General features: G+C 39.9%; 1 protein-coding gene across 8 annotated transcripts in view; it reads left to right on the top strand.

The window, feature by feature from the left end:
- TAFA1 (TAFA chemokine like family member 1) overlaps positions 1-26570 on the top strand; it is a 684145-nt gene that overhangs the window by 556208 nt on the left and 101367 nt on the right. For 6 of the 8 annotated variants that reach the window (XM_045514427.2, XM_045514426.2, XM_045514425.2 and 3 more), the window contains one exon: positions 25627-25767. In XM_045514427.2, coding sequence (XP_045370383.1) covers positions 25627-25767 — 141 coding nt within the window. The remainder of the gene's footprint in view (positions 1-25626; positions 25768-26570) is intronic. The other 2 variants (XM_045514428.2, XM_074344504.1) reach the window with 1 other exon arrangement.

Genomic DNA, 26570 nt, shown 5'->3' with positions numbered 1-26570 from the left:
ATGTCGTTTGTGAGTTGTCTGTCATAGTTAAGGATTCCCTGACAGAGTCATCAGTAGTACATGAAGCTTCTGACGGTAACATGAAAATCTCTTTTTTTTTTTTTTTTTTTTTTGGTGAAGGAACTCACTGTCGCTTTCTGAGACCACAGCCTTGGAGAGTGATTTATAATATGTGCTTCATTCACCTCTATGTTTTCATATGAAACAATGACTATAGTCTTTAAAGTATCTCACCCATTTGTGGTTGTATCATTAAAACTGATGCCTGAGATGAAGGTAACATTTCCTTACCACGAAAGAAACGCATGTTATTTTATGAATAAACATTAATTATTAATCACAAAATTAGCATAGTCTGTATAGATTTAAAAGACATATTCAGCATGGCAATATATTTAGAAATCAAATAAAATTCCTAATGTCTAACTCATATTACAGAAAGTTAGGGTCAAAGAGATCTTGTCTGGAAGAGAGACGCAAAAAAAGAAAAAAATCCTTCTTAAAAGGGGTTTGGAGGGGTTATGCCACTAAATGAATGTATGTTAGAGTCACTAGATTTAAACCTTACCTTTATAAAAGGGTAGAATGGATTTGAGGAAAATAATGGTTGGAATCAGTAAACTAGGTACTAAACTTTTATTAATGAAGCCCAAAAGCACATTAGCAGTGTTAGTAACCAGATCACACAGAGGCTTCATCCTGAATTCACTGTCCATTTAAACCTCTCTCTCTTTTTTCTTTTCTCCAGACACTGCTGTTAAGCCTCTTTTCCATTTATACTTACTTTTTTTTCTAATATGTGGTATCTAACATTTATCTCTATTACCTTCTTGCTGGATTCAGCTCATTATCCTGCCCATGAATTTCTTTGTACATCTTACCACTAGCATCCTCGTTATTTCCTCTCCCTAATAGATCCTCATCATCTTCAGATTTAGATAGCACCCCATCTGGGTCCTCATCACCCAAGGTCTGGACCTCTTTGTGCCTGCATTCCAGAGCAGTGAAACGGACAATTCTACTAGACAAAACCATTCTTAATGAAGACATGCTCCTTTTAAAACAGTTGATGGCCACCTGATTTCTTTTGAATACAGACTTAAGGGACAAAAGGGGCCTTTTGAATGGTCCTTCTGAAGTTTAATAATTTGCCAACAATTTTATCCAATGGGACATAGATCTCCCTGTGATTAGCCATCAGTACTTTAGCTTTACCTGGAAACTCTGTTTTGTAGAAAATTAAGTTGTAATTTTTTGCATTGTTAAGTGGTATTTATCTGGGAAACTGGCCCAATGTTACTGTACGTTGGTGGTTTAGAAAAGGGTTTTTTATTGTGAAAGTTAATGAACCACAATACAGGTCACTTTAATTGGACATTTTATGTGAACTTTTTTTTATAGCTGTTACTGGAGAATAGGTTCTTGTCTAAGATGTTACTGGAGAATAGGTTCTTGTCTCACACAGAGCGAGGCATAGTAAAGTGAAAGTGTGTTTTGAGAGATACACACGCCATAGACAGAATGCGGTCCATCTCACTCAGAAGGGAGAGTGGCTTAGGAATACACATGCTATAGGCAGAATGCGGGCCATCTCAAAAGGGAAGAGGGAGAGAAACCATGAGGTGCGAGGGTGTTTAGTTTAAGGCAAAATAGATACTTACTCCATAGACGAGTGCGGGCCATCTCAGAAGGCAAGAGAGAGCGACCACGAGGTGCGGAGTTGTTAGGTTTTATGGGCTTGGTAATTCCTTATACTGATGAGTGGGAGGATTGTTCCAACTACTTTGGGGAAGGAGCAGGGATTTCCAGGAATCGGGCCCTTGTCCATTTTTTGACCTTTTATAGTCAGCCTAGGAGCTTCGTGGTGCCTGTGGGTGTGCCGTGAGGCTCAAGGTCCCCTGGAAGTCCGGTCTTCCGCCATCTTGGTTCTAACCAGTTTGTCCTGCCCTTGGTGGCTGTGTCGTTCCCTCAGTGGTTGTGCCCTGCCCCCTTTCCTCCTGTCTCACAATGAAAATAAGAAAACTATTTCTGACCGTGAGTCAAAGGGTACAAATAACTGTTTAATTAAAGATACAATCATGGATTCTGCCATCTTAACATATAGTCCATGTTGATAAGGCCAGTTCTGTATTTTTAGAGTTTATAAATGTAGGCATCTATTCTAGACAACATGCCTGGATAACTTCTACCTTGGATCCAGAAGACCTTGTGTTTAGTTGTAAGTCTGTGATGTAGCTTTGCCTTGATTTGTCAATTACTCCATCTGTGCCTAAACAGAGTCGGTATCTGACAGGGCTGCTCAAGCTCATATTTTGTACCAGAAGAAACACATAAAACACTTTCATCAGCCTGGCCTCTTTGTAATTAAAGCTTTTTAGTAATTTTTATATCATCTTTAATAACTATCTCATTTTTTGATCCATTATGAATAAGGTGACATTGAATAACTTTGTACATACAGCTTTGTAAACTTTTATAAGGCTATCAGTAGAAGAGACTTTTAGAATTGATATTACTGAGCCAAAGAGTGTCTCCATTTAAATATTGGCAAAGAGTGCCCCCTAAAAATGTCTGTTAATAATTCTGCAGTTGTGTTTGAGAGTGTCTGCTTTTACATAAGCTCACAGAGTTTTACATAAACTCTAGATATTAGCCTTCTTTTTCCTTTTTACAAAACAGATTAAGAAAAAGTATTTCTGGCTTTACTTACATTTCCTGGTTATAAGTGAGGGTCTTTGTTTTTCTTCATTTATTTCTTTGTTTATTTTAGAGTGAAAACATGGTTGAGATGAAGGAGTTCTTAAAAGTAGGAAGGCTAAAAGACTCCAATATTAGCTTCTTTTAAAATTTTTTTTAATTGAAGTATACTATACAGTGAGAAAAGCCACACCAGTCATGAGTGAATATCTCAATGAATTTCCATTAACTGGATTCATCCATGATACCACGATTAACTGGGTTAGAGTCCCAGTTCCAATCCTTACTAACTGTGCCCTTGAGAAAGTCTTGCTGAGTCTGTTTTCCCATTTTCAAAACAGGTAATAACAGTAACTAAGTCTGAGGTTTGTTGTTAGATTAAATGAACTAACGTCTGACCATTTAAACTGCTATGATCTACCAGTGTTCATGGTCACTGTTGTTCCCGTAGCTTCAGGCCCAGTCTCTGAGGCAGAGGAAGAGCGGGGCAGATCAGGCTTTTTCCACCCAGCAGCAAAAATGCTCATTTCCCACTGTCCACTGCTCCATTTACCCAGTGCCTAAGGAAAAAGCTAGAGTTTGGATTCACCTAAAACAGAAATCAGCAAACTTTTTCCGTAAAGAGCGAAGGGATCAGAATGTGCTACCCCAAAAAATGTCTCTTTGGCCTAAGGATTATGTTGAGCCAAGGCAATCAAAACTCAGCAGATTACCTCCCCACAAAATGCCTACATTTACATTGGAAAGGGGGCCTGTGCCGGAAAGAGGGCTATTACCAGAGAGACCTTTTCACCTAATCAACTGACCTGCCTCGAAGGGCAACCTTAGTTTTCCAGTCACCTCCTTTCATCTTCCTGTGAATGGCCTTCCTTTCCTTTGTATCGCCAAGCCCCTACCCCTTTCCTTATCACAGGGTGTTGTGTAAGCCTTAATTACCTGCCTTCCTTGTGCGTCTCAAATTTCTATGAACTCTCTACACACGAGAGCTTAATCTTAATCTGCTTTATGTCATTTTAGTTACTAGATCAGCCAAAGAACTTAGAAGGGAAAAAGATTTCCTCCATGACAAAGGCAAGATAGAAACACTTTAGGCTTTCTGGGCCAAAAGGCAAAACTGAGACTATGAGGCAGGTGAAGAGAAAACAAAGTTCCATAAAATTTTTGATGGCTTAAAATTAAAATATAACAGTAATAAAGAGTAAAACTGATTATGTCTCTAAACTTCCAACACGAAGAGTGGCGGTACCCCTCTGAATGCACTGACCATACTCAGTTCAACCACAAATGGTCAAGAAAAAGAGAGCCAATACAAATGAACAACAATTTACATAGTGCAAACTCTTATGAGTCATCTTGGAAATGCCCTGGAGTGGACAAGGGATGGCAGTCCCGAGTCTACTGTTCTCCGCGTATTTCTAATGCTTGTAACAAACAGCCTCCTTCACTGTTTGCATCTCCAGTCTAATGAAGGAGTTAATAATTTCCTATGGTAATTTTGACCTAGTGTGTTTTTGGCTATTCTTCTACATGCTTTCTTTTTTAAAATCAACTCCATTCAACAGATAAGGAAACCTACCATGAGAGTAATTATCAAGGATTCCACAGTGAAATTAATCCCACAACTGAGGATGAAACCACATCCTGAATGATCAGAATCTGTTCTCTTGATTCCATTTTATATCACTTCTCTAACCTCTGAAGATAACATGCTGAACAAAAGAAAAAGTGAAGGGATGAGTTTAGGATTGAGAGATTAGGAGGTGAGGAGTTATTGGGTAGGAAGGAAGACATTCTAGGCTAAGACAAAGGTCCAAGTAAATCTGTGAAGGGAAGAGGGAGAAAGGCATTCCTTCTATCTGACTCTTCTCTGAAGACCTTGCGTTTTCACAAACACTGGAAACAGCATCCCTCCCCAATGTCTTTCATGCATTATTGAGAGCAGTGGAAATTTGGTATGTGCCTCCTCAGTAGCTTCAATTCCCATGTTGACCCCATTAACCTGAATATAATTTGCTATGAAGAAGAAAACTTCAGCCTTAGGTTGAAATGTCTGTACTTTTCAGCCAGTTTTTCCTGTTATTTCATTATAATCATTGACTTACATGGCTATTTCTTCAGGGAACTCAAAACTTCAGTGACCATATTCTGCTGTTGAGATTGTCACTCATAAAATGTTTGCTGACAAACTGACATCTTACCAAAGAAGAATGGTCATTTTTTTTTTTTACAGGTGTTTCACAGCAAGGTCATTCACTCTCTATGTATGACTTATCTAAAGGCATAAACTGAGACTCTTAAAGACTGCCTTCTTTTCCATTAGGTGGGGAAACTTCTCATTTACTCTAAATAACTTAAAGCCTAAATTAATCAATTTTTGCATGTTGCTTCTGCATTGCTCAAATGACAGTTAATCAATACTATTTGGTCATAAAAATGTTAAGATCTAATTTACATCACTTTAGGGTTGAACTAGTGTGTTCATGTCAGTATAATTAAAACATCAAAGTGATGATAATGATGAAGTTTTACAGTTTGAGTCAAGCTGTACTGAGCTGTTCATATTTATTACTCTGTTTATTCTTCACAATTATCTTATGAAGATGTTCTTATAGCTCCATTTTACAAAGCTCAGAGAGTTTAAGAAATGCATCTGTTTTACATGACCTTTAAGCAGTGGAGTTGGGGTTGAAACTCAAGTTTGGCAGATTACTGAGCCCAGGAGTCTTCACTGTAGTATTTTGCCAATCATGTCATAGCTCTGCTCTTTGGAATCCCTTGACAACAGAGGCTCACCCATCCAGTTGACCATGAGGCCATTCACCTGATTGTCTAACTATCAATTGCTAGGAATCAATATGGTGAGTTATTTGGACATTTTCTGCAGTAGGAGTCTCAGAAAATCCATATCTAATTGATTCTCTTTCCCAATTGCTCTCAGTAAATTTAGAGATAGTCAACAATTCTTGTAGACCCATATGTACATTAGCATAATAAAATTCCAGTCACTTCATAATAAGGAAAATATTATTATAGTAACAATAATAGTAGCAAAAATGACTGTATAATTTGTGTGCCTATTACGTTTCAGGCACTGTAGTAAATGCTTTATGTGCATCTTTTAATTCACTTCTCACAAAGATTCTATGAAGTACGGTGTTAGAACCCTAACACTTAATTCCTGTGGTATCATAGAAAGGTGTTTTGTCTTTGTACCCAGTTTCTGGCACCCAGTTGCTGAAACCCTGGGACTCTCTCTAAAGTAATGAGTGTCTTTTGTATGCTAATCAAACGACTGGTGGCTGGGGATCCTAGGTAGTTTCAGGAAGGGAGCTGATCACCAGAAGGACCAAGGCATAATTAGAAGATTGGGAACTTTCATCCTCATCCTGCTGCCCCTGGAGAGAGATGAGGTTGGAGGTCGTATTAATCATCAGTGGCCAGTAATCAATCACATCTATGTAATAAAACCTCCATAAAATTACAGGATTTTGAGAGCTTCTAGATTGGTGAACACACTGAGGTGCTGGCAGACAACAGCACCTGGAGCGGGCATGGAGTTTCCACTTACAACCCCCCACTCCCCCACCATATCTTGTCCTATACGTCTCTTCCACTTGGCTATTCCTGAGTTGAATCCTTTGTAATAAACCATTAAGTGTAAGTCAACTGCCTTCCTGAGTTTTGTGAGCCATTCTAGGTTATTGAATCTGAGGTGTCATGAGAACTGAATTTATCACCAAATCAGGCAGAAGTGCAGGTGGTTTGGACACCCCATTGCAACTGTTTTCTGAAATGAGGTCCCTATTGTAGGACTGAGTTGTTAAAAACCGTGGAGTCTGCAGAAACTCCACGTAGTTAGTGTCAGAACTGAATTGAATTGAATTGAATTGAATTGAATTGAATTGTTGGATACCAGTTGTTGTTGGAGAGTTGGAGAAGTGGCATGAACAAAACCCCACAAAATTCTAAATGGCTAAAGCCAATCCAAATAAAAGGAAGAGAATGCATTTGGCACATTTAAAGAAAGAGTTCAGAGGTACAGCCAGCACCGTTGGATCCCACAGCTCAAATGTGTCATGAGGGCCAGGTCCCTTCCTATCACATCTCTTCACCATTCTCCATGTCAGCTCAGTCTCACACAGGAACTCTCCAAAGTTTAGCTTGCATCTTCTAGTCCAATAAAAAGAAAGCCTCCTCCCACCCCAGTATTCTCACTTAGCCCTCAAGTTTAGTATGATTGAACCAACCTGGATCAAGAGCCCATCCTCAGACCAGTCTCTATGGCTGGAGAAGGACTATGCTGTTTGGCCAGATCTAGGTCACAAACTCACCCCTGGAAGCCTTTGTTCACCTGTTCTTCATGGACTGAAATAAAGTAGGGGTGGTCATTTCCCAGAGGATACCTGACGTGGTGATCAGAAGAAAAGAGAATAAAATGTAGGCAAGTATTAACAGTGAGTTTTAACTACAGAATGGGATAGTCAATATCTCCATTTTACAGACAAGTAAATTAAAGGTCGGAAGTTTAAGTGACTTGTCAGAATTTGCCAGTTAGTGAGACATAAAGCCAATATTCTAGCCAAGGACTCTTGGGGGTAATCACGTGGCCAAAGTGCATCTCTAGAGACAAAGTCTTTATAAATGTAATGTTTTCAAGAGAACTTCATTGCTTCTGCTTTTTATTTCAACCCTAAGGAACCAACAGCACTTGGATCCCTGTGACGGGATATTCCATTATCTTATCATCACAACACTAAAAAGAACAAAGAAAGTAAAGGAAAACTATTAAGTTGTTTTCTTCTGTGAACAATCAGATTCTTAAAGACCAAAAATCTGTGTTTTCATATTTGTTTAAATTAAATCTTATAAGTGCTGTTGATTTTTAGGAAATGTCCTTGGTAACTGAAATCAAATGTCAAATACAGTAGAGATTTTTTTTTTTTTTAGCCTGAAATTACCTACCTGATCCCAAAGCATTTAAGGAAGAATGTGCTAATTGGGTGTGAGATGACAGACACGTGCACTCTCCTCAGAGGATCCACCGAGGAAATAGCCACTTCCAAATTCCTTTAGATTCTCAGCAGAATTCATGTCCTTGAAGTTGTATGACTTCTAACCAGAGGCCACCCCAGCTCTTTGAGGCCACCTACAATTCTTTGCCATGTGGACATTTCCATAGACTCTCACAGCTTAAGTCTTCAAAGCCAGGATTGGAAATACAATCTCTGTAGTGCATGCTAATGAGATTTTATGAGATAGAGATGGAGATAACAATACAGATATAGATAGAGATACAGATAAAAGATAGTTATGGGAGTGACATCGTAGCATCCTTGCCACAGAATATAACCTAATCATAGGAGTAGCATCTTACCATCTTGACTGTATTCTATATTCTATATTCTAACAGTACTGCCTGCACCAAGGGGAGGGAATTAGACAAAGGATGAACAGGAGGCCACTCTAGAATCCGTCTGTCACAGGTTCCATCCTTGGGTATTTGCTCAACCTATCCTTTGTACCTAAAGTGCCCATCTCCCATCACCACAAGAACAAATCATCTTAGAAGAACCAAGCATCTGAATCATACTCTTTTACTTCAACAAGTCTTACTTAACCATTAGCGTAAAGATAATACTAAAGATAATACTAAAGATAATACTGAAGATAATACCTTCTAATTCCTCAGAAACCCTAATAATGGAGAGAGTCTACACTCTCATGATATTTATTTCTTTCTACTTGAAGTATTTTTATTTTCTCTGCCTTGACTCTCTAACTAGGTCTTTGAAGCCAAGGACTCTTCCTTCCTTTCATTCATTCATATGTTTTAAAGTATTTATCAAAATCCTAACATGCATCAATATAGCAGGACTACATTTGATTACAAGTAATAGAAATGTCAAGTGAATGGTAGGTTAAGCAGTTTGGTAGGTATTTATTTTTTTTCACATGCATTAGGAAATCTGGAGGTACATTTGGTGACCTTGCCCAACATTCTCAAAGTTAAAGTCTCTGTGATTCTCTTGGCATAGACCTTTTTCTTTGACCTTCATTTCTCTCACTGGCACAAAATGGCTACTGTAGTTCCAGCCATCAAGCCTCCATTTCAGGAAGGAAGAAGGAAAAATGGTAAATTGGAAGGGGCAGTCATTATGTAAGGAAAGCGAAGTCTTCCTAGATCGCCTCAGCAGAGTTTCATTTGTATCCCATTGACAAGAACTGGGTCATGTGTCCATCATGGCTTTAAGAGGAATAGGAAAATATTTTTGAATGTGTAGGTGTATGGGCACTCTGATCAAAATCATTCTAGCTCTATGAAAAAGAAGAGAATAAGTAAAGAGTTGGCAACAGCAATTTTCCCAGTTTGGCATTATGCTGTGTATTCAGGATAACATGATCAATGACAACAGATACAGTCCCTTCCTCACAGAGCTTTTTACTCACTAGAGGAAGAAGTAGACAATAATAAAAGTATTGACAAACACATGTAAATTCTCAGTTATGGGTGTGCTGAAGTGGGTAAGACTCCGAGAGTCTAGAATGGGAGGGAGGAGATGTGAGTGACCTAATAAAGGAAGTTAAGGAAGGTTTCACTCAGGAAGTGGCACTTAAGGTGATATCTGGTTCAGTTTTGGCACCTACCATAGGATCCTGCATGTAACGAAAATTACAGAAAAGAAGGAAGGATAATTGCAGAAAATCTTCTCACTGCCTTTAGTATGACTGTACTTCATGCCTCTTTTTATTTCAAGTGGTAGGTAATATAATACAAACAATAAATAAAAAAGGCATGAACTGGCTAAAGTTCGGCTTTCAGCTTCAGGCACAGCTGTATCAAATAGCACTGACGGCGGTAGCAGGAAGTGCTCCACTTTCCCACTTGGCCTCCCTCTTTCTTGATTCCATTCATCTGCATGCTCTTCTATCATGGTCCTGAGGTAGTGGCAAGCTCCAGATTTGCTTTCTTTCATCAAAAACACTTGCAGGAAAAAATTATACTTTCCCAAGAATAAATGGTTTACAATTAGATCTCACTGTGTATGGCTTGAGCTAGGTACCAGCCCTTGTAGCGATCACTTGGTCACTAGAGAGTACACAGTCCACTTAGCTAGTCTTGAGTCTTGTACCCTTTCTTGGGTCAGAGGTAGAACCAGTAACTTCAAAACTCCGTGAGCTGAGAATGGGGAAGAAGGCAGTGAAGCAGCCACTGGTTGAAGTGGGAGTGTTTGCTGGGCAGGTAAAAGAACAGGGGCCTACTGCAGAGTAGAAATGATGAATGGCATTAATAGCTGCCACAGATGATGATGATGATGATGATGATGATGATGATGATGATGATGATGATGATGATACTGAGAACAAACACTTATTTTGTGGGTTTTTTATTATTCTTACCCATGCAAACTCATTCTACATTCCTGGCATGCTGAGAATTTATCCAGCCTGCTTTACCCAACCCAGAAGGCAAAACTGGCTCTGTGGTTTGAAATTAGTGAGTATGAGATTCCCAGAGAGCAGGGCTAGAGTAGGACGAATATCCTCCCTTCAGCCTCCAAGTCCACCCTGCGTGCCCCAGTGCTCATGCACTCGTGCAAACATACCTCCCTTAGTGCTGACCTGATAGAGCAGATCCATTAAATGAAGTTCATTTCCAGTGCAGATAGTCCCAGGTAGCTTAACGTCTGCCTGGTGGCCAGACTCAGTGATTTTGGATGGCCTTAGACTTCTGATCACATCCATGCAGCTAGGGAGGAAATGAATCCTTGTTTATCATCTTGATAAACGAGTCCCTTTCAATGCCTCCGGACGCTTTATGTAACTCAGCAGAGTCAAATACTATTAAATTGTCATCACTGTCAAAAGAGAAGTAATAAGTTTTTCTACCTGAGTCATAGTTAATGACTTCTACAATGTGTAACACAAATCAGAGTTTCTGTTTGCCTTCTTTTCCCCTAAATGTGTGTTTTCTGATCTCCCTGGCGGTGGATGTGAGGCACAATCTCATGATATAAAGAAATACAGACTTTCATGATTACCTCTCAGCTAAACCAATAAAACACCAAGATGACATGGCCAGATCCTTGGCTTGGATGAAGTTTATGCACAGAGGAGGAAACTAAGCAGCTATATCTCATTCCAGTTCTTCATGGAAGGCATCGATTTGAAAGATTGCATTTCACGGGGGAAAGCCTTGGAATGGTTCCACCCTAGTTATCATTAAACATATTTACAGAAGTTACTTAAGCACTCTTACGGGGGTACTACCCCTCTTTTATTCTCATCATCTTAAAGAATAATCCATTAGTCAGATTGGGCTGTATTAAGCTGCAATAACAAACCACCCCCAATTCTCATTGGCTTAAAATAATGAAGGTTTGTTTCTTAACCAAGCAACGTGCCCATTGCGGTTCATCAGTGGGGTTGTGTTTGCAGGAGTTTGCCAGGAACTAGAACTGCTGGAGCAGCAAATATCCAAAATAGCAGTGGGCAAAATACGGTCCACAGGCCACATCTGGCTCACCATTTGTTTTTTATAGCTCATGAGCTAAGAATGAACTTTACCTTTTTTAAAGGCTGGGAAAAAAATCAAAAGGGGAATATTCTGTGACATCTAAAAAAGCACATGAATTTCAAATTTCAGTTTCCATACATAAAATGTTATTGGCACACAGCCACACCTTTTGTTTATATGTTGTCTGTGGTTCCTTTCATGTTCAAACAGCAGAGTTTGGTAGCTGCCACAGGGACCAGATGGCCAAGAAAACCAAAGATTATTTTCTATCTGGACCTTTAGGGGAAAAAGTTTGCTGATCCCTGATCTGAAATACCTGGGTTGTCACACCCACAGGAAGAGAGCCCTGGAGAGTCTTCCACAAGGAATTAAATGCTTGGCATTAAAGTGACACATCAGTTCTTTTAACACAGAAAGAGTCACATGGCCCCACTCCCACAAGAGGAGTAGGAGCTGCCATAAGCCCAGGAGCAGCAGAGCCAGAGACAGTCATTGAGAAGCCCTAGTAGCTACAATAGCAAAATTTGATAACAGCAAGAATATTCATTGCAAACCCTTGATTGTCCTTATACTTTAGGCTCTGTTCTAAGTGCACTGCAGGACTGTGCAACACATGATCCTTACACCTCATCACGAAAGGACTCTTATTTTCCCCATTGGATAGATGAGGAAACTAAAAATAGAAAGTTTACATGATTTTCCTGAGATAATATGGCTCCCAAAGGGTGGAGGCAGTATTTAAATCCAGGCAATATGGCTCCAAAATCCAATCTCACATGCTATGCTTTTAACCATTCTACCACACACAGACTCTCTAGGACTTACACAAGCCCCAGCCATTGGGACCACTTCCTCACAAAACCCTTAATTATAGAATCCAGTAGACACAAGAAAAATACTAATTTTGGTGTTTGTATAAAAGATTTCCATAATACTTAATAATTCACATAGAAGTTTAAGAGTCATCAGACCATAGACGGAAGTGAAAGCTAATGTTTATGGATTTTCATGTGGTTCTCCTGTGGGTACCAAAAAGGACTTAGAATTTAAGATCAGCTTATGACTCAGTGAGAGGACCCCCCAGGGGACATCAGACCCTAAAATGAAAGTGCTTCTTTCAGGGGATAGTATTTTATAGCCATTTCTCCCTCGATTATCTCAAATTATATCTTGATCTTCTTGTCTTTGCTTCTAAGCTAACTCGGGAGTGCTGTTCCATGAGCATGTATTGCTGTTTAGCTGGAAGGGAAAATGTCATGAAATAATTATGGTGTTTAGGTGATGGATTTCAAATCATCACATTGCCTGCTGTCCTTTTATGTTTTTGTAATGGAGTTTGTGTATTATCATCACCCATGTTCCTTTTAACATCCATTACTCTTACCCGTGGAGGATAATAGAAGAACCGCATTTTAAGAGAATTTTTTGAAGTTTATGAATATTATTGGGCTTCTTCTCAGAGTGTATTCCCTTCTTGTATGCCATTAAATAAACATAGAATAAAAATGAATAACGCTTAAGAGTAGATGAGGCAAAGATGCAAAGTAGAAAGCATATTAGATCACCCACCACTGCACAAACAGTTCAGACATCTGATGAGAGGGTCCTAGAGCTTGAAAGCTGAATGCCTCCATTTTCCAGCCTTTCACAGTTCTGTCCTTCTATCACAACTCACATCAGGTGAGACTGCCTCCAGCATTGTCTATGAAACTGGTTTTCATTTTTTATGTTAACAATGAGAAGAATGTCAGCTCTTATTTATAGCATACCTACTGTGTGCTGCTCAGCGTGTTAATTACTGTTAATACACAATCTCTAACCCTCACAACATTTCTTAAGTTAAGCATTTTACCTACAAGGGACCAGGGCTTAGAGATTGCATCTTGCAAATGATGTTGATTATTGGAGATACCATTTAAATATGAGCATATTCAGCCTTTCATGTCAGTGTTTCAGGTGATGTTAAAGAAACTAGCATAGGCAGAAGTGAGGTTCCTATAAAATAGGGTTGCCTGTTTCTTTTCAAGAAATTCTTTGCACGTCGTTTTCAGCCTTGAAGGCTCGCAGTGGAAAGGGAAAACCTGAAAAACATTCCCCCAGCTGCATCAGTGACGTCGGGTTAAGCATAGAGCTGGGAGAGATCCAAGTAGGATTCAAGTTGAGGATGTTGCACCCCACTGGGGAACAGTGGACAGAGCTATATTCCTAAGCCTTGTTTCATTCCAACTCTTTGCCTAATCACAATAATAGAATTCAATTTATTTATTTTAGATCATCACCCAGGGAAGCTGAAAGGCACTGATACTGTGATTTAGTTTCCAGAAACTCACATCAACATCCAGGGTGAATGTCCCACTTTTGAGGTAGTAGCATCCCCTTCAGTTATTTCAGTGGCCACTCTGCCTTTCAGTGGCTTTCCCTACTGGGCAGTAAATCATTTCGATGATCGTATTAATTTGCAGTGGACTGAAGGCAAATCCAGATCAGGCAAGCAAATTTGGGGGCAGAAAACAGACAGAAGGAGATGTTAAGTTTTCAGTCTCACTTTACCAAACATTCTCAGGCAGATCTGAGAATAGCACCAAGCCAGTCTGATAGCCAAAATATTACTTGGATTCCCCTCCCTAATGCTATCCAAGGCACCCTCACTGGAGGGGAAAAAAAAAAAAAAGTAAAAGTTCTGTAGTATTTAAAGAACAGTAAAGATTCAATAATGTTCTTCTTGTAACCCCACTGGTACATCTTTGAGTAAAAGATGCATTATTTCCGTGTTGTTAGAGCAGGTATTAAAAATGATTTCCACAGTAGAGTTTGAACATATCCTATGTTTAAGTCATTTTCTTCTTTAAAAACTGTTAAGGAAAAATCTGGGAGATGCGTGTTGGTTTTATTGTGGTAGACATTACTTTTAGCAATCTTATCTTGGGAAGAGTGAAGTGTAAGCGTTGTTTCTCCATCATTGGCCTGGGCTGAGAGTAAGGAGATGGGGGTGGGAAACGGACCATGCTGGTGAGGAGAGTCCGATTTCTTTCCCCTGATAATCCTGATCTGGTGATAACGATAATGCTGTTAGTAGTATTACTAACAGCAGAATATCTCTCAACACCTGCTCTGAGCCAGGTACTATTATAATTACTTTGCCTGTACTTATTCAGTTCTCATACCCATTTAGTCCTCAAAACAACCCTAATAAGTTAATGCTATTATTACCCACATTTTACAGAGGAGAACCCTGAGGCAGAGAGTGGAGAGTAATATAAAGCAGCCAATCTTGGACTTGCACCTTGGGGGCCTGACTCTACAATATTGTATTTTATTCATTATGCTATACTGCCTCAGACATGGCTGTCCAGCCCAGAATTTGCTTCTTTTCCCCACATTTGTTTATCCTCCATCTACGCCAGAATCCTAGAATGGAGGAAATGGCCATTTGTTTAATCTCGAGCGTAAACAAATCAAGCAACCATTTTGCCCTCCTCAACCAAGACATGCTTAAAGATCCATTAGTGTCTCTCTTGTCAATGATTTACAAAGACACTTGGAGCTTCCTTCCAGTCCATTGGGTCAATAAAGCATTTTTAACACAGTCTTAAATATGCATTTCTGACATCCGCTACAATAGACTCCAAGAGAGCTATTTATAAGGCCTTGATCAAGAAGGCCTATAAAAGTGAATCTCAAAAAACCTGTGCTTTTTCTTACACATAACAGCTTTTAAAGAAAGGGACCATTTGCAATAAAGTGAAAAATGCAAGGATCCAAATAATCACGTCAATCTTAACATGCCTTAATCACATTTTATTCATTTCCTCCAAAAGTTGGTCTCGACTACACGCAGATATATCCTGGCTTAACTATTAATGAGGATTGAAGTTTCCTTATGGTTCCTCTTAATTGCTATTTCATTTTCCAGTCATTTCACTTAGAATGAAAAGCTTTTCCTTTGTACATTTTGGCTCTCCCCCAAACCCAAGCTCCACGTTGATTTTTCAAGAAGGTGTATTAGAAGGTCACTTCTTTGCAAAGCTACATTTATCATTCAAGCTCATTTTCTGAAAAGACCACATAATAGATACTCAGGAAAGGTTCCCCAGAGGGGATTAATTTATACTCAGTCTTTCTTCTCTCGTCTTCCCTTCTCTTATTTTTTTCCTTTCTTCCTCTTTCTTTCCCCCATCTCACTCTTTCCCTTCCTTCTTTCTTCATCTGCTGCTTCCATTTCTCCTTCCTTCCATCATTCAGTCATTTAATTATTCAGTAGTGTAGCAAGTATGTCAATGTCTACTATTATGCCAGGCACTAGGGATAAAGAAGTAAAGAAGATGTGGTCCTGGCCACCATGAAGTATCCAGCCCAACAGGATGGACAGGCAGTGAACCAGGCATTCCAATTAGGAGACATGCTTCTAAAGAAAAGTCTGGGTTGCTTAAGAGAACATACAGTGAGGGGCAAAACCTAGTCTTTGGGGGAGAGTTTTATTCAACAGATATTTGCAGACCAGACATGGACCCAATAATGAGAATAGAGCGGGGAAGCAGAAAACTTGCTGTTCTTACCCTCTACAAGAAAAGCAAAACATTCTTTAAAAGTCCAAAATAATGCCTTGTGAATATTATTATGGGATAATTATATGAGATTGTAGCAAGTGGATCTAACTTATAGTATGATTTAAGGAGACCATCTAAAGAAGACCTGAATAGTGAGTACAGGAACCCCCACCCCCACCCCCACCCCCCCTACACACACACCAAATACGGAGTTTAGACTTACATTAGCTTCTTTTTAAAGGGGTAGATCTCTTCCATTCCAACTTTGCCTTTTCCCCTAGGATCTTCTTTCCCAGACAACTTGGCGATGTGATCATTTCGAATTGCTTAGCTATGCTTGGTCACGGACCTGAAACCATCAACACCAAAATATACTACTGAATGTCAAATTCCCTGGCAGATGAAAAGGATGAGACATTAGCAGCCTCCCACAAGTGTCCGTTTTTAAACAGTTGACCCAGTTTCCTGCTCAGAGCAATCCAGTCGGTTGGTACAAGCTCTTTCTATTAGATGTCCATTTGGGGGCAAACTGTTTTATGATGCCAACCTTCCACATTTTAGCTCTCTCCCTACCAGTCATTCCTAATCTCATCTTCCTCTTCCATCATGGCATATAGTTGTCATCAGTGGGGACTCTTTTTAAAAAGAAATGTTATCTCTAGCAATTCATCTTTGTGCTTCCTCCCTTGAATAGGGCCAGACAGTAGTGCATGGACCTGGGAAGGAGGAATCACTGCTGGGAGCATTTTGGGCTTGGCTTTTTTTTTTTTTTTTTTTTAACTTCTCAAGCTCAGAGAAAGTTGCTGCTGCCAGAAATAATCTTGAAATGCTGTCTTTTTTTTTTTTTTTTTTCTTTTTGGATATTAGAAACTTTCTCTTCCTGTTAAAAATAGGTTTTGATAATGTACTCAGAGTGCTGACAAATCCAAGAAAAAGAGCAGGCAGGAAAGTGGAGAGCTTCCCCGGGGAGCTTCCCTGCAGGGACTCACCCATCACCATCTGGGAGAACGTGGGCAAAGGGAGTGTGAAGCAGAGTGACTGCTTTAAAATTTTGTGATGGAGGAAGAACTGTCCACCTAACACATCTAACTCTTCCTGATTGCCCACATTAGCCAGATAATTACTGCATTTGCCTTCTAACCTGGAAGAACAATGGGACCTCTTATAAGGCTAGCTGTAGGGTAGAAGGCTAATTTCTTATATTTTATCTTAGATGTCTTTTCTATAGACAAGGTGAAGTGATACTACGAACAACAACCTGGGAAGTCTGAATAGTACGGACAAACTCCATACTGGCTTGTGCTTTATGACAGATTCTCCACCATTAGCTAGTAGGTTAGCTCACCTGTCTTCTTTGCTGGGTCTACAGATGCTGTGTGAAATCCAGAAAAGAACTGAGTTTCCAGGTAATCCATAAGCAAAAAAGGAAAGCACAATTTTCTGAGCAACTTAAATGACTTTGCTTTGAGAGGCCATAGATCATCTTGAAATCGTTTTGACTTGGATTGAGATAAAATTTAGGAATGGACTGGCATTGGCGCCAAAGAAGAGTCTGAAAGACATTTACATGACAAATATTATCATTATCATTTTGCAATAACCTTGACAGTTAGGTTTGAAAGGACAGTTCACAAGGTATTTTTTTAAATGCAGATAAAATAATTTTAAAGGAATAATTTTCTAATGCCCAGAAAGGGTTATGACAAACCTAACTCTTCCCTTTCAGGGAGGACAAGGCTGGGGCACATCATGATTTCCAGTTGCCATTTTCAAGCAAACAGCTAATGAGGACAATAAGTAAATAAGCCTACAGTCAGTTCCAGAGGTCTTGAAAAAAAATTTATCCCTGTGGTTATTCTAGAAGTCCAGAATTTTATTTCTTTGCACAGAATTTGATCAGTCTTTCATTGTAAATGTGGGCTCCTGATAAAGCTATGAAGTTTAAGAAAAAAAACAACACATAGAAATTGGAAGTGGAAAGTAGACCTTACCAGCTCACTATCCACTACAATGCCAAAGACATCCAAACTTTTCAAGAAACAGTCAGTCCCATGTCATTTGATTGTGCAATATTCCATGACAGATTTATAGTTCATTTTTCATCTTGCTCAATCATCCATCCAGCCATCGTACAAATACTTGTCATTTGATACTAGCTTTAGAGTTGATCATCCACTCAGTACAGTTGTTTTTACTTTTTCCTTAGCAGAGGAATCTCTTGAAAAGATTACACTGAATATTAAAAACAAAATACTGAAAGGACTATACCAAATGTTAAAATAAACATTTAAATAAAACATTGAGGTACCATACAGAATATTAAAAATAAACTATCCAAAGTTACTTTGTCCTTTCTTCTGGTAGATTTAATTGAGCCCCCTCAGATAATTTGTGAAGCCCTGCTAGGAGTAACTTGAAAACTTCGGATCAAAGGACTGCAGATGTGAACTTTTTCCTACCAGAGATCTGATTTTTTTTTGTCAGTGGACCAGGGTTTTGTAGTTAGGATAAACTGAAAGATAAAATTTCTCTGACTGTGGCTAGGTCAGTCACAAATATAAAGCTTGGGAATCTGGAGATGTGGGTGTGATGGGCCAATGGCAGGGACCTCTGGTCCTCTGAGACCTGGTTCTGGTCTCCACGTGGGGGTACCTGAGCAGCAGGTGTAATTGAAGCCATAGTTCAACTTGTCAAGACCAGATGAGCTTGTTATTTAGAGCAAGGCGTCTCTGGCTTCCAGTGTGCAGATCCATCATCCATGACCCTGCGGAAGATGTGGTCTGGGGTCATTGACTTTATATACAAGGTTTTAATGAAAATGGAGCGCTTGTCAATTTGCAGTCACTGAGCTCTTTTCAGAGAAATGGCAGTGTGTGTGCCAGGATGGGACTGGGGACAGAACACATACATGGGGTCAGAGGATCTGGGTTCTGGTCCAGATGGTACCAAGTACTTTCTAAGTAAAATGTGGGCAGATGTTTAAGCTGCTCTTAATCTCAATTGCCTCCTCTGTAAAATGAAGGTAATCATAATCTCATTGGGCTTTTGTGAGCATAAAATAAATGGAAGGTTTATACAGCATCTACCATGATGTCAGTGACATGGTAAATAGTCAATAAATGGTTAATTCCTAGAACACTGTTATTAACACCATTAGTTTGGTGTCTTTGTCATTTGGCTGCTTTAAGCCTGCCTGCTCACTGATAGTCCTATTGCTATCTTTGAACAATTTTGCAGATTAAATGAAACACATATTAAAAGTACTTTTGAAATCCTAATAACAATATGCCAGATAATGTGTAATAAGGAAAACAGTAAGAATCCTTGTCATTGGGGAAATTACATTGCAGTGGGGAACACACAATGAGTATAATAATAGATTATATACTATAATTGAAAGTTTCAGGTATCCTGGTGACAGGGTGGGGATGGCACAGAACAAAGCGAGATCCTGGGTTCTGGCTAAGGGAATTACGATTTCAGTAGGGTGGTCAAATGTGTCTCTGATGAAATGACATTTCGGAGAACAGGTGGGAAAGGCTAGAGGGAGCCAGAGATCCACTAGAAGAGTATCCTAGGGGCTACATAGTTCAACCTGTCAAGACCAGATGAGGCTATTATTTAGAACGTCACCTCACTGGTTTAGAGCATCCTTCAAGAGGGATCATGCCTGCCATGTTCAGGCAATAGCCTGCAAGGAGACCAGTGTCCCTGTAGCAGAGGGAAAGAGAGAAGGGGGGAAGCAAGTGAGGTCAGAAACACTGTGTGGGGAAGAGGGGCAGGTTGAACACTCAACCTTTTACCTATCCTAGGCAAAGTGTCAGATCTCCTTTTGCAAGTTTTTCATCAACAAAGAACGACTACTTGTGATAAGATACAAAAAAGTATGAGTTTGGAGTCCAACAGAACTGGGTCACACCTGTGTGATTCTGGGCAAGTTTTTCCACCTCCTTTTTATCTGTAGAATAGGGATAACACCTTGTACAGTTCTGGGGAGGTTCATAATTAATGGAGGCAAGGGGCCAAGTACAGCTTCCAAGTCGGAGCTCACTACATGGCAAGGAGCACTGAGATGACACAGTTCTGCTGACTCGTCATCACACCAGGGCGGTGAGAAACTGGCTATGGGCCTCCGGTGGCCACTTCGTTGTCTGTATTATTCAACTCAGTCAATAACTCAGATGATCTGGTGTGTCTGTCACCGTGTCTGTTGGCTTGACTGTAAATCAGATGAGATTCAAGTTACATCCTGGGAGTGTTCGTATGCCTTGTGCATTTTCAATCATAAACGTTGCTCCAGTCTTGTATTGAAGCGAAGTGGTGACTTTAAAATTGGTGGTATTTTCATGAAGTATAGAACTAGCTATTACTGACTTGACTGGGGGCACTTGTAGCTGACAATTAGAAGCTAAAGCAACATGATTGCCGGTGTCTGGGTTAAAGAGTGAATGTGTGGTTAGCCCTGCTGTTCCATTAACTGTCAGCCCAGTGATGGGCAGGTGGTGAGAAGGAGATACTCTTCCTGTGACCCAGGTTCAAGCCTGCTTCCTTCCTGCTGAGAATTGTGCAGTGGCCCTTTGTTTCTTCTGCTTCACCCTCCTAAACACAGCAGCCATGTTTGTCACTCTAGAGCAATATCCAGATCACATCAGCCCTTAACTTCATAGTCCCCACTGCCAGAGACTGGGTTCTCTCCCTGGAGAAGGAAGCCCTCTTCCATTTAATCCATGTCAGGTCCTCAGTTCCATCTATTCTAATGTATTCTTTAAAGTGCCATGACTGGCTCCTTAGAGAAACGGCTGGTTCTAGGACTGGGGCAAGAAATATACAAGATTTGCCAAGAGGACCTCATAGGATCAGAAAGTAAGGAAGTGCTAAAAAAAAAAAAAAAAAAAAAGAAAGAAAGAAAGAAGAAGACACAGAAACCAACTGGAATAATGGCCAAAGGTGGACGATTTTGAGCAACACAACACAAAACATAGTATTTGATTATGACCCAAAGTCTAAATAAATATCAATGAGCCATGAACTCATACTGATGTAAATGATTGAATAAATAAATGAGTGGGAGAAAAAAGACCAGCTGCCATGCAGAAGAATTCCCAATCATGGTAGTGGATACTACAACCTCATGGAAGGAGGTGGAGGTGGAGCCTATCTCTCTATTCTCTAAGGCTGGGCTACCCACAGTGACCTCCTTCCAAAGAGGACAGTATGGAGAGTGGAGAAGGAGGGAAACTTAATGATGGAGAAATCTGGCAAGCACTACCTTGGCCAAGTCATCAAGGTCAACATCAAGAATGATGTTATGTTGATAATACGTACCCTTGATATGACGGGAAGAGAATGGTACTTTACCTCTGTGGTCTTCCTCCAAAAGCACATAACTGGAGTCTATTCATGAGAAAACCATCAGATAAAGCCCATTCAAGGGAAATTTTATAAAATGCTTCACCAACACTGCTCAAAACTGTCAAGGCTATCAAAAAAAGAAGAAATGTCTGAGAAACTGTCATGGCTAAGAGGAGCCTAAAGAAATAAGATGACTACAATTAGTGTGGTGTCCTGAATGGGTCCTGGAACGGTAAAGGACATCATGTAAAAGTGAAGGAAATTGGAATGAAGCCTAGACTGTAGTTAATAATAATGTATCACTAGCTGTTCATTAACAGTAACATATGTAGCATAGTAATATTAATGGAATAAAAATAGGAAATATGTAATAAGGTGTGGCATGTATGGAAGCTCCCAGTACTATCTTCCCAATATGTCTATAAATCCAAAACTGTTCCACAATTTAAAGATTGTTTTAAAATAATGCACCAGCTTCTCACATTAGTGAAATGCTCCCCCTTTATCGTCCCCTGTTGAAGCCCTACCTTTCAACTCCTAATTTAAGAAGCCTTCTTAATTCTTCAAAAATCAAATGGGTCTTCCCGTCCTTCAGTGTCCAAAGACCTTGATACTTAACATTATGGTGTTAATTTTCGTTAATCGACTTATTCATTCAGACAACAGTTACGGAGTACCCACACAAGTTTTTTTTTCTTTTCTTTTTTTAAACATTTTTAATTGATTTATAATCATTTTACAATGTTGTGTCAAATTCCAGTGTAGAGCACAATTTTTCAGTTATACATGAACATATATATGTACATTGTCAAATTTTTTTCTCTGTGAGCTACCATAAGTTCTTGTGTCTATTTCCCTGTGCTATACAGTATAATCTTGTTTATCTATTCTACAATTTTGAAATCCCGTCTGTCCCTTCCCACCCTCCGCCCCCTTGGCAACCACAAGTTTGTATTCTATGTCTATGAGTCTGTTTCTGTTTTGTATTTATGCTTTGTTTGTTTTTGTTTTTGTTTTTAGATTCCACATATGAGCGATCTCATATGGTAGTTTTCTTTCTCTTTGTGGCTTACTTCACTTAGAGTGACATTCTCCAGGAGCATCCATGTTGCTGCAAATGGCATTATGTTGTCGGTTTTTGTGGCTGAGTAGTATTCCATTGTATAAATATACTACATCTTCTTTATCCAGTTATATTTCGATGGACATTTAGGCTGTCTCCATGTCTTGGCTATCGTAAATAGTGCTGCTATGAACATTGGGGTGCAGGTGTCATCCTGAAGTAGGGTTCCTTCTGGATATATGCTCAGGAGTGGGATTCCTGGGTCATACGGTAAGTCTATTCCTAGTCTTTTGAGGAATCTCCATACTGTTTTCCACAGTGGCTGCACCAAACTGCATTCCCACCAGCAGTGTAGGAGGGTTCCCCTTTCTCCACAGCCTCTCCAGCATTTGTCATTTGTGGATTTTTGAATGATGGCCATTCTGACTGGTGTGAGGTGATACCTCATTGTAGTTTTGATTTGCATTTCTCTGATAATTAGTGATATTGAGCATTTTTTCATGTGCCTATTAATCATTTGTATGTCTTCCTTGGAGAATTGCTTGTTTAGGTCCTTTGCCCATTTTTGGATTGGGTTGTTTGGCTGTTTCTTACTAAGTCGTATGAGCTACTTATATATTCTGGAGATCAAGCCTTTGTTGGTTTCATTTGCAAAAATTTTCTCCCATTCCATAGGTTGTCTTTTTGTTTTACTTATGGTTTCCTTTGCTGTGCAGAAGCTTGTAAGTTTCATTAGGTCCTATTTGTTTATTCTTGCTTTTATTTCTATTCCTTGAGTAAACTGTTCTAGGAGAACATTTCTGAGATGTATGTCAGATAATGTTTTGCCTATATTTTATTCTAGGAGGTTTATTGTATCTTGTCTTATGTTTAAGTCTTTGATCCATTTTGAGTTTATTTTTGTGTATGGTGTAAGGGAGTGTTCTAGCTTCATTGCTTTACATGCTGCTGTCCAGTTTTCCCAACACCATTTGCTGAAGAGACTGTCTTTATTCCATTGTATATTCTTGCCTCCTTTGTTGAAGATTAGTTGATCAAAAGTTTGTGGGTTCATTTCTGGGCTCTCTATTCTGTTCCATTGGTCTGTATGTCTGTTTTTGTACCAATACCATGCTGTCTTGATGACTGTAGCTCTAGAGTATTGTCTGAAGTCTGGGAGAGTTATTCCTACAGCCTCTTTCTTTCTCTTCAGTAATGCTTTTGGCAATTCTAGGTCTTTGATGGTTCCATATAAATTTTATTATGATTTGTTCTAGTTTTGTGAAATATGTCCTGGGTAATTGGATAGGGATTGCATTAAATCTGTAGATTGCCTTGGGCAGTGTGACCATTTTAACAAAATTGATTCTTCAATCCAAGAGTATGGGCTATCTTTCCATTTTTTAAAGTCTTCTTTAATTTCCTTCATCAGTAGTTTATAGTTCCATACCAGTTATTGACGACAGGGCTGTGAGGAGACAAGCAACAACCTTGACCTTGACTAAACTTACAGTTGGCCTAGGGTCACAGACATGTGGTCACAGTTGTGTGAGGAAGTGTGTAGCATGCTCAAAATGAACAGTGGTGGAAGTGAGGAGATATCCTTTAAGAAACTGACCTTTGCAATCACTTGAAAGGAGAGTTAACTGAGTAAATGCATTAGAGTTGTGGGTGGTGGCTGGAGGGATGGGACATTGGAGAAATCCTATTTGCAGAGATTATGGGGCATAAAGTGGGATGGCATCCCCAGAGAAATATAACATTCATGTACCTGGATATTACCATTATTGGGAGAAGATACGGCCTCTGTGTCAGGCTCAGGGCTAACCTCTGTACACGTTATCTTGGTTTATACTCACACAACCCTATGAGGCAGGGTTATTATTATTTCCATTTTATAAATAAGGAAACTGAGGCACTTAGATTGTAAGGGGCAGAGCTGAGATTCAGACTAAACAGGCTGATTTCAAAGCCCGAAGTTCTTTCCTCCTGCTAAGGGAGGCAAAATTAGTCTGCCTTAAGTCAGATCTTGTGAGTGTTCCCTTCATATTAAACCAGGGCTTTTCAATACTGTTGACATTTTGGGCCAGATAATTCTTTATTGGGGGTGGGGGCTGTCCTGTGCATTTTGGGATGTTTAGAGGCATCCCTGACCTCCACCCACAAGATGCCATTAGCTCCCATTCTCCACCAGTAATGACAATTAAAAACATCTTCAGACTTTGCCACATCTCTTTGGTGGGGAAGGTGAATAGCAAAATTACCCCATACACCGCCCTTGAGTTGAAAACCACTGTTTTGCACTTTAAGGTCTCAGGACAGGATGGAGTTGTGTTAAGTTTCTTCTTTCCCTCCTCTCTTCTCTTCTTCCTCTTCTTTTTTCCAGTGTTTCCTAAGGGCCCACCATGTACAGGCTGGAGACACATCCCTCATAGTTTATAACCCAGTAACTTGTAGACAGTAGTTACTTAACAAATGCTTGAGGAATCACTGTCAACTGAATCCTTAATGCCAGGAATCCTAAATGTTATGGGTGCATTCTTGTCAAATGGAAAACATTCTTCCTGAATCCAAACTTGATGTTGAAAAAGTCAATTCCTGATTTCGGATCACTTGGAGTATCTAGTGTCCCTGGAGAACTGGCTTACCTGCTGCCCTGCAGGTTGAGAAGCTGCATGTGAATCTCACCAGCCTTTAGACAGGTCAAGCAAAGCAGCTGCTAAGAGCCTAGCAGAGAGTGGCATCACTGGGTTGCCAGTAAATGCTGATGGATGCATAGCTGACCTGTAACAATTAGGTGAAGCCATGTGCCTCGGTCTGTAATTTGAGATTCCATTTAAAGCACTTACTGATTTTCTCCAGTGATTCTTTCCAACACTTTTGGATGAGATCAGGATTGGGGAAATGACTCCCCAACTAGATCTTCTATTCAACCCCCTTGACAATGAGCGGTCACTGGGAGCGAGAGCTCATTTCTGGGCAGTTTTCTTGCCACCGTAGGTTCTGTATCACTGGCATGTCAGTTGCTTGTCATTAGCAGGAGCTCAGAGAATTCTAAATGCAAAGATAATGCAGGGGTGAGCCCCCAAAATATAACACATTTAAATCTGATAGCATCTTTATTTGTGTTAGCTCTAGGCATTCTCTGCTCCACTGCCTCTCAGTACACACAGCCTGGAAGTGTCATCTCTTGATGGCTATTTGTTGGTGCTCTCTGTTGTCTTTAAAGTGTAATGTTGTAATGCCTATCTTCTCTGAGATTACACGTATCTTGTATATAATCTTGTATACATGTGTATGTACGCATGTATCTATATGTTACACTGAGGCAGAGTGGGAGAGAATCCCATGGTAATTGTGCTTCCTGGAAACTATTCCCTCACTTTCTCCAACCCCTCTACACATACCCTGACAGGCCTGAATGGCCCCTAAAGTATTTCTAATCAATGTCCTGATTCTCTCTCTCTTGCCAGAAGGAGGGACGTGTGAAGTGATAGCCGCACACAGATGTTGTAATAAGAACCGCATTGAGGAGCGGTCACAAACAGTAAAGTGTTCCTGTCTACCTGGTAAAGTGGCTGGAACGACAAGAAACCGACCTTCCTGCGTCGATGGTAAGTAGCTGGTTTCACGTGTCTCTCTCGGTGTTCGCCTACATCTTCACCATGCATAACACATATGTTCTGTTTCATCTGAATATGGTTCAGGATAATGAAGGAAGTGCACCCAAAGGGCTGGAATGTTATACAAGTGCAGGCCGTCGGCACAGAGGTTGAATTCTTGTTTCTCTGGAATTGGCTTGTTCAAAGAGCTGTACTGAGAAGATAATGCAAAGGAATTTTTTCAAGTCAGTAAATTTGAGGGTCCAGTTCATTTGGGAATTGACTTTGGATTGAGGTTCTATGTAATGGTGATGATAATGGTAGTAAAGGTAATAATATCTAACATTCATTTGACACATATTTAATGAGCATTTACTCTATGCCTGGCACTGCTCTGTATACTTCCCATACATTCATGAACAGATAGAAGTGCCCTGAGGGTTCACCATGTGCCAAACCCTGTCCTAAACATTTCTCATGTACTGTTTTATTTACTCATCCTCACAATACCATCTTAGTTATCTATGGCTGTATAACAATTTACACCCCTCTCCCCCCAAATTAGCTGCTTTAAAGAGCAAACATTGTGTCATAGTTTCTGTGAGTCAAGGATTCAACTTAGCTGGGTGGTTCTGGCTCAGGGTTCCTTCTGTGTTTGCAGTCAAGTTCTGAAGGCTTGACTGATGCTGGAGGATGGTGTTGAGATGGTTCCCTCACATAGCTGTTGGCAAGTGGCCTTAGTTCCCTGGTGCATGGAGCTCTCCAAAGGAGCTTGGTGTCCTCACAAGATGGCAGCTGGCTTCCCCCAGAGCGAG

This window comes from Camelus bactrianus, chromosome 17, assembly GCF_048773025.1.
Source record: "Camelus bactrianus isolate YW-2024 breed Bactrian camel chromosome 17, ASM4877302v1, whole genome shotgun sequence".
NCBI lineage: Eukaryota > Metazoa > Chordata > Mammalia > Artiodactyla > Camelidae > Camelus > Camelus bactrianus.
The sequence above is the reverse complement of the archived record's forward strand: the minus strand, read 5'-3'. Positions and strand labels throughout refer to the sequence as shown.